Here is a 12,651-nt window from a genome sequence, read left to right on the forward strand (position 1 = left end):
AACAACTTAAAATTCTGTATTAAAAGGTTAGGAAGTGTTTTCACAACTTCGTAATTGCTCATCAGTGTTACAGGAGATCTAGTAATCTCGTGAATCATACAACTCACTGCTCAACTTTTGACGTTGTATGTGACACAGCTGTCGAGCATTAACTTGAAAAATAACCTTTTATTGCAACATAGTGTCAAACATGAAAAAATATACGTACTTGGAATCCAAAAGGACGACACATGCATTCACATTCTGCATCTATGTGTCTCAACTCTCAAACCATTCATTTCATTATAAATAAACCGAAAAATGTTTGTTTAGGATAAAAAATATGAAAAAAAACAAATAAATATGATGTATATTAAAATTTTGTATGCTGAAAGAGAATGGTAATTGAAGAAAAAAAAAAACTTAAAAATTTCATAGAACAGAAAACGTGATACACTTCTACCTTCTATGCAAGTGATTAGGTGCACATCTATTATTAGTAATCATACTGCGATAATTTCCGTTTTTTTATATATTTTTTATTATTCGGCTCTTTCCCTTTGGTACAAGTACATGATCATAGTTCCTCTAATAGTAATAGTAAGTAATCAATGTGGATTGTGGATATCTTTTTACTTTGCGCAACTACCCTAACCAATCAAAATTCACGTTAGTCACGCGTTTTCAAGATGGCAGCATGTTGTGATCAAGATGCAGAGGAGAAAGTTTCAGACGAAAATTGTACTTCTCAGTCACAGTTTAATTTTCTTTCACTTATAAAGGGTCCTGTAGCAAATGTCAGTCCCACATGTTTGATGTCTAAAAATCAAGATCATGATAAGGTGTGTCTATGTATAATTCTAAGGTTAGAAGAAATAGGCCTAGGTAGGGTAACCGTAAAACTAAAACTTAAGAGATACTATATATTTCTGTTGGCTCATATTCGTAATCATAGGCCTGAATGTCCTAATTCAGGTGTAATAATATTCCTGAACTATAAATGTTGTGGCATTTTGTATGTTTTATTTCACGATTTATTATTTATTTTCCTTTCACGGAATAGTCTCAGCGTACTCATTATCATGCGAAAAACAACTCTTATCTTATTCAAAGTTATTGTCTCAATTATTAGTTTAATACTTCTGCATTATTATTAGTGTTACTAAAAGTAATACTGCTAGTAAAGTGTAACTAGGTAATCTATCTAGTACCAGTACGTGAGTAATCTAGTTAAAATGTAAATTCGACTGTGATTGTAAGTTGTTAGTTATTGAAAGAAACAGTTAATTGTAGTATACTATAAAATGCTAAAAATATTCAAATGAGTTGAGTGAAAAAGGGTTATGCTGCTCTCATTTTTGTAGTGTTTGTGTTATTAACAGTAATTAGTTTATTATCACGTAAGGAATTCATTACTGTTGGCAAATTTGATTTATTAACATTAGCTTTATATACTTTATTGACTGGCCTCCTTGTGGCGTAACACTAACAGTAATTTAGGATTTATAATGCTATAAATTGGATTTCAGTACCTGTAGATGGTACAGTACAGATGGCCTATTGTGTGGCTTTGTGCTTAATAAGAAAAAACAAAAAATTTATTAAATTCTAGAATAGTTGATTTATAAAAAATAACTTCAAATATGTATTTGCCATTGCTTGGCATTATGGTTACTATTACTCAGTATTAGGTCTTTCTAGGTCACATAATCATATCATTATCAAATTTTTTTGGTTATATATTAATTTACTGTGAAGTATTATTATTATTTAGATGCTTATTAAAGAGAAGTTCAGTTTTAACATGTTAGATATAGCATAATTGGAAATGATAGTGGCCTGATAGAAGATATATGAAAAGTTGACAAATTTTATCAAATTTTCATAACATGTAAAAATCTGTAAAGAACATTATTGAAGAGTGAGTAGTAAATTATGTATTATCAAAAAGTAAAAATTGTGTAAAATAACCACAACAAGATGTATTGACTAACTAAGATAACATGTATAATCATTTTGTGTTTTGTAGTTTGCAAGTCTAAGGTTTAATGATGAAATGTAATATAGTCTAGTGTTATGTAACTTGTAAGTAAAGATAATATATGCATTTTGATTAATTGAAATTTATAGAATAATATATCATACATTACTGAAGCTTAAGTTATGAAAAATAAGTATATTTTTTTGTAGAAATACTTGTGTATGATGAAATAATTGATTGTTATTTACTAGAGTACTGAAATGCTGTGATATGTACAACCTAATAATGAAGATAACATCTAGTATACAGCAACATTGTAAATGTATTAAAAGTACTAAAAATAGTACAATAATCATATTGAATATGAAAGCCCATACTTTTTCATTTATTTATATCAAGGCTTCATAAATTTTAAAATATGTAAATATCAATATGTATTGTTTTACGTGTTAAAGATTAAACAAAGCAGTTAATATAGAAGTGGTTTAAAACAAAGTTGTTTGTACAACTCCATGCACTTTTAAGAAAATTCACTGTGAAAACAACTTAGTTTTCTCAACTTGAGCTGTTAAGGTTGAACAGGTGAGATGAGATAGAGTAATCTGAAAACTCGTTATTTCACATGTCAGACTTAGTAATGCTGAGCAGAGAGAGAGAACTGGAATAATACCTTTGAAGGTTTGAAATAGTATTTATGTCTGGCTATAAAAATTCTTGTTATGTAATTTAGTTTTTACTATCATTTCTTATATTTTCAAGTTTTCAATTTTGTTATGAGGCACTTTTTTTTTAAAAAACTTTCAGAGATATTTCCTTTTGAACAAATGTAAATTAAAAATTTTTAAATGTTGTTCAGAAAGTTCTACTTTTTATATCCAGTCAATTTCAACTTGATTGATTTTTTATTAACACATTTCTTTTGATACTTTGCCAATTGCACATAATTTGGAAAATAGTTCAAATCTGAGGTCCCTGACAAACTGATCTTGTTATCAGATCAATCCACCAGACCTTTGAAATCTAATGATAATTACACCCATTTGTTATAATCAGTAGATTATGTTTGCCATCTCCATTACCCTATAATTCAGTCTGTTTTGTAAATTCCATTCACTATTTATTCCTTCATCAGTTCATGATAAAAAATTTTAAAAAGCAAGCCTCAATATTTAGACAACAACATTGCAATTGCATTTTTTTCTATATATTTTTAACCACCTTTTTATTCAAGGCTGATGAAGTAAAAACCTTGACATTTTCTAAATGCATGAAAGCTTTTGAAATAAACTTTATTTTCAGTAAGTCATTTACATGTAGTTCCAGAAGAATGATTGCGAACAATTGTGGCCAAGATATAAGTATGGTTTGTGCCTAAAAGTAAATCTGATGTTGTAGCTATTGGTGTCAAATGGCCAAATGAAAGAAGAAATGAGAGTGGCTGTAGATCAGCCAAGGACAAAAAATATGAAAAATTTTATAGAAATACTAAACCCGATATTAATAAATACTAATGTTTGAAAGTTTGGGAAGAAAATTAAAAGTTGATTATGTTGCATTTATGATTGCATATTATTTTTCAAAACTGTTATCTGTTTGTTTCATATGGATACTACATTTTGTCTTCAGACCTGATAAACTGTTATTTGGAAGGTCCTTGACCTGCACATGCTTACTGCTATTTTCAGCCCATGAAAATTTAGCTTTTACTATCATTTCTTATATTTTCAAGTTTTCAATTTTGTTATGAGGCACTTTTTTTTTGAAAAACTTTCAGAGATATTTCCTTTTGAATAAATGTAAATCTGGCTGTAAATCATGGAAAATACTGCATGAACTGACCAGTAATTATTAGCGACCTTTTATCTATATGCATTGTTTCATATTCAATAAATAAGGATTTGAGTCATCAGAATATTTTGTCATTGTCTACCATACTCGCTAAACCTTATTAAGCTTAACTGATGTCTTGTCATAGCAGAAAACTTCTGTAGCTTTTAAACAAACCTAATATAAAAACAGTTTCAGTAAAGAAAAATAACATCTAAAGAAATTATAAAAAAAAATCCTAAGTGTGTGGTTTGTTCTTAAGTCTTCTAAGTTTCTCATTAAATTCCATTGTTATTCCTTGTAGTAGCTCTGGGTAATAGTTTCCAACAAAACCATAAATTACTTCTCGTGCCATTTTATCTGTAGTTATTTTAATAGCCGAGCTTCATTAATAGTTGTTCATAGCACGTACTGTTAGATCATAAAGGGTGAGACAGGAGGCTGTACTAATAAAATCAGTTAAAGAGAAGGAAAATCATGTGAGAAACAAAACTTGGATAGCTATAATCTCAAGGGGATGATATTTTCTAAGCAAATACAAACAAATGATTTGGGATGGACAGAAATATTCTAAAGAAATTGGTAATTGTGTTGTTCATAGGCAAAATTCCTTGAAGCTATAGAGAAATGTAAGTAGGAACATTTTTTCCATTTTTCTTTACAAATTACATTGAGTAAATATTATGCAAAATGACAAAATATAAGATCTAAGTTAAAAAGTGCTAAAATAGAGTTAAGATTATTGTTATTTTCTTAAATTTTGAAAATTGTTATTGAGGCATGCAATTGAAACATGAAAGGTCTCATTAATAATGATAGGGTTAATTTTTCTAAGCTATTATTCCCCTCCCTTAAAAAAATCAATGTTATGTTAAAAAACATTAGACTGGAAAATGGGCACTCCCATCATTGTTGTCAGTGGGTTGTGAATAATTATGTATCATTAGATCACAGTTTGACTTGTGTTCTATGAATACATATTTTCAATTTCATTACCAGTTACATAACCAGAATAGATATAATTTTTCTACAGTGTTTATTGTAATTGATTGAATTTGTGTTTTGACAAACCATTTTCTGAATATTGTAAGTACAATTATATATTCACATTTATTTTGAAGTGTTAGATAATCATAAGTTTTCCTACAGTGTATCATAAACCCTCCCAATTTTCTTTCAATCAATTAAAATGTGTAAAACTCAATTATACAGAAACTTGTATAAGAATAAAAGTGTCTATTGAATAATTTTTAAAGCATTACATGAGTAAGAAACTTGATCACAAAACTAGTTAAATAATTGTCATGGTTTTACTATAAGAGTAATTGATGATTTGTGATGAATAGAAAAATTTGATGAGAAGCATTTTGTTTAATTATTACTTTCAACAGTATATATTAAAGTTTCTAAGTTTGAAAAGTTTATGCATTAGCATTCTGAAAGATGTTATTTTATGACCAATATACACACACAGTTACAACCATTTCTTAATGGTAACTGAATTTTATTTCAAAATAAGGGAATGTGAACTACTTTCGTTTCTCTGGAAACTGTACATGATCAACTGTGTAAGCAGAGTGCATATTACATGTTGCATTAACTTTGATCCTTAGTAAGTTTATTTGAAAGAGCCACTTCGAGTTTGATTTCAGCAGAAACAAAAATCATGCTGGTAAGTATAAAGGAACTAGGGTGATAAAATAAGTGACATAAAGAAGATACTCATACTTCTTGCAAGATCAAATGTACGATCTTTATTCATTTTCCATAACCATCATTGAACACAAATCTGTAAATAAAAGCCCACCTATTCGTAATTCATGACTCACTGAGCAAGTACTGTACAAAGTTTATATATTTTAAAAGAAAAAAACTTTACACAAAACAGTATTATTCCAGGGCTTTATCTAGTAATTCTTTTAGTGACAGGCCTGAAATTGTACATTTTGTGAACACTGCATTTTGAAATTTGCCTGAAAAATTATTCGTTGATTGAGAACAGTGGTTATTAAAGTGGAACATTTTGTTGTTTTATGTGAAAATATTTTGAACATTGTTTCTGTACAGAATAATTAATTATATTTATATGCAAATCTTTAAATACAATTTGAATTAATAATGTTTTTAATATTAGCAAAACGTATTAGTGAATATAAGTTAAGTTATAAACCTTTAAGAAGTAAAACCATTTAGAGAACTTGATTCAAAAGAGCTGTTCCTTAAAATAAAAACTTATTTTTTACATGTATATGAACTTCAGGCTAAATAGGTATAAAAGCCTAAAATGTTTCTATAATCATACATTATTTTTTCAGAAATCAAATAAAGAAACAGATGCTGCTTTAGCTGAATTACCAGAGGATGAGTTGCAAAAGCTGTTAGAAGAAGCAGTAACTTTTAATAGACCCAGTAGTGAGGACAGCTACTTACTTCAAAAGTTAAAAGAAGAACACGCAGAACTATGTAAAGATGTTAACCAGCATTCTTCTCTTAAACCAGATGTGTCAGGTGGGACTCGGAACCGACAGCCACGAAGTGGACTTAATGGGACAGCTTCTAAAAGTAGGGATGTTTGTATGAATGAGTTCCTTTCATGTAACTCTAGTGTCTGGGGTACTGTTACCAGAGTGGGTGATATTGTTGGTCGAAAAAGATCTGGTTTGTCGGGACGAAACAGAGAAGACTGTAATGTGAAAGGTATTGTTACAGCAGCATCAAAACAACGTAAATCTCAGTCTTCACTAGATTTAACTGCTGCCAGGTCTGATCCATTTGATATGATGAGGTCATCAGGGAAGGGGAAGGGAGGTAAAGGTCTTAGAGCAGAACGTGCCAAGTCTCTCTCAGACTCTCCTTCAGAAGTTAGATTTCTTAAAGACAACAGTCTTCATATTACTAGGACAAGTGATTTATCATTAAAACATATATCATCTAGTGTAGACACTATGGCTGATAAGAGCTATTCATTAAGAAAAACAGACAGTTCTGCAGTCACAAATAAAAGGTCTGTGCATATTCCTTCCAATCAAAGTGATCTTTCTAGTCTCGTACTTGATGGTTTGTCCAATCATCTTGATAGTTCCCATTTGACCGTCAGAAATAAAACCTGTGATCATTCTTTATTAGTTGACAACCAAGACAAAATAGAAAAAGTGTCAGATCTTGTTACCCGTGTCAATCCTTCAGACTTTAGGGAGGAAGACCTTAGAAACATGAACAATTGTCCAGAAGAATTTGAAATGAAGGAGATTAGAAAAAGTAAGAGTATGGAGGAACCAATAAATGAAAAATCCCCTTTTCTTAAAGCATTTCCTTTGTCATCTGATAGTCGCTATAGTAGACGTAAAAGTGATGGTGATGGGGATGATATTCGACCTGGTGAAGTTGAAGTTGATGACAACACAGCGATGCCCCGTAAGGTGAGAAACTGATTTTAGCACCAATTTCTTGCAGTGCAGTATTTAAGGTATTGTAAAAATCAAGCAATATTAACAATTTTGAAGTCTTAGTTAAATAAATTGTTCTATTTTAGAAATTAATTTCCTTCAAAAATTGCAGGTAACATTTGTGTTCTAGCATAAGACCCTAATAATAACTTTTTACCTATTCGATGACGAGGAACCCACTTTGAGAGTAATAATGGCTGAAGATGGCGTGAATGGGTAATGAAGAAAAACTTTAATATAAGTTTAACATAACAGCAAATGTACAACGTTTCGACAAGGTTTTGTCATCATCAGGTACCCTATGTGAGAGCCCAGGCTATGTATTTGCCGAGATTGTAGTTGAATGAATCATAAGTGGCATTCCTAAACCACACAAACAGGACTGCCCCCTACGACCTATACTGTCCGGTAGAGTTGTGGTATGCGTGAATCAGTTTTACGTAGATAAAAATAAAGATCGTCAGTAATTAAATTATATTTTTTCATTTGTAATAAAGTTTTGTTTAATTGTTTTTCGTGTGTGTTTGTTGGGTTGTTTGGGATGACTTTGAATTTATTTTTATCGGAAAGGATGTCGTTCATTTTGTCGATGTATTCTGAATTGTTCATGATGACAGTGGTGTTGCCTTTATCAGCTTTTAGAATTTTAATGTTAGTGTCCTGTTTAAGATTAGAAATGGATTTTATTTCTTTACTTGTGAGGTTACTTTTCAGTTTACGGGATTGGTTGACTATATTAACGGTCTTGTTTGAGAATTCTTTGAAAAAGTTATTTAAAATACAGTTTTTGGGAACTTCGGGAAACCACATTTTGTTGTAGTTACCTGTGATAAAAGTCTGTTGGTTGATGTCATGGATTTCTTCTTTCTGTAGTTGAAAGATGTTTGAGGTAGAGGTGGTCTTTTGTTCTTTTATGTAGCTGGTCACGAGTCTTCTGGCTAGGTCTTCTAGACACGCCTTGAACTCTAGGCATGGAGTTGTTTTGTGGTTGACGGCAAAGTTGAGGCCTTTCTTTAAAAGTTGAGGTTCTGTGTCGTTGAGTATCCAGTCCGATCTACAAGGTTAGGCTGAGCTGTATTGTTGTGTTTTATTTCACGTTGTTGTAGTTTCCTTAGTTGATCTAGTTTCTTATTGTGTGTAGACTTCTTTTCTTGATTCAGCAATGAGTTGTTTTGGTTGATAGCGCGTTGTATATTGCCGTAATCATCTGGTTTGAAGTAGCAGGCTAGTCGGTGGTCTAATTTCTGTTTGAGTTTTTGTAAATAGTCCAGTTCTTGATATTTGGAATTCAGGGTTGCTTTTAGGAGTTTTTTCTGCATGTTTTGGATAATACTTGAAAACTGGTTTAAGTTTTTCGATAACTTGACCTTCACAAATTTAGGAATTAGCTTTTAAGAGCGGCACTGTCTTAGGAAGGAAATATCGTTTCTCTTTTCGATGATTTTTATATTCAGGTTACTTAATTTGAAGATAGTTTCACGGTATGATTGGTTTATGGTAGTGGATTGGTGAGAGAACGTACTTAAAAGGTTATACATGGAATAACAAAGATAAACGTTTAGACTTGAACAACCTCCATTAATCACCGTGATGAATTCAAATTCGATGACGAGGAACCCACTTTGAGACTAATAATGGCTGGAGACGGCTTGAATGGGTAATGAAGAAAACTTTAATATAAATAATGTATGTCCATGTATTATATCAATTACTACATCACATATAACATTATAATATATATCCATGTATTGTATCATTTACTATAACACATACAAGAATTCAATGTATACATCCATGTATTATATCAGTTACTACAACACATATAACATTATAATGTGAATCCGTGTATTATATCAATTACTGCAACACCTATAACATTGTAATGTATGTCCAAGTATTATATCAATTACTACATCACATATAACATTATTATGTATGTCCATGTATTATATCAATTACTAGTACACGTATAACATTTAAATGTGTGTGCATGTATTATATCATTTACAAGAAGTCATGTAACATTCTAATGTATGTTCATGTACTATATAAATTACTACATCACATATAACTTTATAATATATATCAGTGTATTATATCAATTACTACAACACATATAACATTATAATGTATGTCCATGTATTATATAAATTACAACATCACATATAACATTATAACGTGTGTTCAATTACTATAACGCATATAATATTCTACTGTGTTTTAATGTATCATATCAATCACTACAACACATAAAACATTGCAATGACTATCCATGTATTATATCAATTACTACAACACATATAACATTATAATGTGTGTCAATGTATTATATCAATTACTACATAAATTATAACATTGTAATATATGTCAGTGTATTGTATCAATTACTATAACACATATAACATTATAATGTACGTCCGTGTATTATATCAATTACTAGGACACATATAACATTCTCTTGTGTTTAACATGTAATATATCAATTACTAGATCATATATAACATTATAATGTATGTCTTTGTATTATATCAATTACTAGAACACATATAACGTTCTGTTTTGTGTCCATGTAATATATCAATTACTAGAACATATATAACATTATAATGTATGTCCATGTATTATATCAATTACTAGAACTCATATAACATTATAATGTGAGTTCGTGTATTATATCAATTACTACAACATATATAACATTGTAATGTATGTCCATGTATCATATCAGTTACTCCATCACATATAACATTGTAATGTATGTCGGTGTATTATATCAATTACTACAACACATACAACATTGTAATGAATATCCATGTATTATATCAATTACTACAATACATATAACGTTATAATGTGTGTCCATGTACTATATCAATTACTACATCAAATAAAACATTATAATATATGTCCATGTATTGTATCAATTACTCTAACATTATTATGTGTGTACATGTATTATATCAATTACAAGACCACATTAAAAATTCTTTTCTGAAACCATGTATTATATTTATTACTAGGACACATATAACATTGTATTGTATGTCCATGTACTATATAAATTACTATATCACTATATAATTTGTATGCATGTATTATACCAATTACTAGAACACATATAATATTACAATGAGTGTCCATGTATTATATCAATTACTACATCACATAATACATTATAATATGTGTCCATGTGTTGTATCAATTACTGTAACACATATAACATTATAATGTGTGTGCATGTATTATATCAATTACTAGAACACTTATAACACTCTTATGTGTATCGATGTATTATATAAATTACTAGAAAACACATAACATTATAATGTATGTTCATGTGATATACCATTTACTACATCACATATAACATTCTAATTTATATGCATGTATTATATCAATCACTATAACACATATAACATTCTAATGGGTGTGGGTGTATTATATCAATTACAAGAATTCATATTATCCTTGAATTATATCAATTACTACATGACAAATAACATTGTAATGTATGTCCATGTATTATATCAATTACTACAATATATATAAGATTGTAATGTATATCCATGTATTATATCAATTACTATAGGTTATATAACATTCTAATGGGTGTCCATGTATTATGTCAATTACTACATCACATATAACATTCTAATATATGAAATGCAATGAGTCAATTACTAGAACACATATAACATTCTAATGTGTTCATGTATTATATCAATTACTACATCACATATACGATTCTATTGTATGTCCATGTATTATATCAATTACTATAGGTTATATAACATTCTAATGTAAGTCCATGTATTATATCAATTACTACAACATATGTATCATTCTAATGTATGTCGTTGTATTATATCAATTACTACATCACATATAACATTCTAATGGATGTCCATGTATTATATCAATTACTGGAGCTCATAAAGCATTCTTGAGTATCCATGTATTATATCCATTTCTAGAACCCATATAATATTCTAATTTATGTCGATGTATTATATCAATTACAACAACACATATAACATTTTAATGTGTGTCCATTCATTATATCTATTACTACAACACACATAAAATTATAATGTATGTCCATGTATTATATCAATTACTACATCACATATAAAATTCTATTGTTAACCGTGTATTATGTCAATTACTACATTACATATAACATTTTGTTACGTCTCCGTTCGTTAGTTAATTTTCCGTAAATTCGTTCCGACGAAACTTTAGCGACACAAGTCCTTTCTAAAAAAAAAATGGTTTATTCTTTCTCAATATACCTTGGCGATAAACTTAATTTCAACAGTCGCGCTATAACAAACGCTTTGATTATCAACACACGCCGCACGTGGTCGACTCAACAATATTTAGTTCAATTACACATTGTTGACATCACTTTGTGATCGTCTTACATATACAAGACTATCCCCAATCTAGTAGTGTCCCGACAATTCACGAAGGTTCGAGAAGGACGTGGCGTGATATTAGTCACGTGACTTCGCTGACGCAACACTGCCCCTCTTTAGTATTGTTCGTCCCGAACAATAGCCACTTACATTAAACAATTAACAATAACTTAATTAAATGTACAGAATTACAAACACAAAATTACAATTCAACAAAGTCTCTTAATTTTACGGGACGTATCTTCTTCCGTACTGGTCTCCATCTCGTTCGCTTCTGCTTCATTTGGGGTTCATCTGCTTCATCAGGAAATCTCCTACCGTCGATAACAGTCACATCAGTGGTAGTAACGTCATCAAAAGCTTCACCGTTTCTCTTCTCAAAACTGAGTAGAGTTTCTTCTTCAAAGGAGGCTTTTTCAGGTGACACGTCTTCAGCAGCGTCATTTGTTCTGTTGTTCACTTCGTCCGAACTGAAATGTCCTGGACCGTGATAACGCCAAAGCCTGTTGGCATGCACCACTTTTGGCTTACCTCGCCAACCATATTTTATCCTGAAAGTCACGTCTCAGAGACGATCCACTATGTCATATGGGCCTTCCAATGGAGAAGACAACTTAGGAGACTTCCCTTTGATCTTCCTCGGATTATACAACCACATCTTGTCTCTTGGCTCAAAGCTGACTTCAGTAGATCTCTTATCATAACATAGCTTCATATAATAAGCAGACGTTTTCAAGTTTGAATGCACTTGATGGTGAACATGATCCATCCTTTCCAATAACATTTTCAAAAACTCTGACACATTCACAGGAAACTCTTCATAAGGTCGGCGTCCCTTATGCTTCGGTCCCCTTTTAACACTACATGTACTGCATGTCCTGCACCATTCTTCCACATCTTGCCTCATACCTATCCAGTAAAATGTTTGTCGTAGGTGACTCAATGTCTTCTTAATTCCGAGATATCCTCCTGTTAAAGTATCATGGGAATGACGCAGCAC

The 12,651-nt window shown here is 30.5% G+C and overlaps 1 protein-coding gene across 2 annotated transcripts in view; it reads left to right on the top strand.

Annotated features, from left to right (window-relative positions):
* The first annotated feature begins 659 nt into the window (after nt 1-659).
* The window catches only part of LOC106457688, a 35,630-nt gene continuing 23,638 nt past the window's right edge, over nt 660-12,651 (top strand). For both annotated transcript variants that reach the window (XM_013917128.2, XM_013917129.2), the window contains exons 1-2: nt 660-821; nt 6,103-7,206. In XM_013917128.2, coding sequence (XP_013772582.1) covers nt 669-821; nt 6,103-7,206 — 1,257 coding nt within the window. In that variant the 5' untranslated portion in view covers nt 660-668. The remainder of the gene's footprint in view (nt 822-6,102; nt 7,207-12,651) is intronic.

The sequence above is a fragment of the Limulus polyphemus genome, unplaced genomic scaffold (genome assembly GCF_000517525.1).
Source record: "Limulus polyphemus unplaced genomic scaffold, Limulus_polyphemus-2.1.2 Scaffold361, whole genome shotgun sequence".
Lineage (NCBI taxonomy): Eukaryota > Metazoa > Arthropoda > Merostomata > Xiphosura > Limulidae > Limulus > Limulus polyphemus.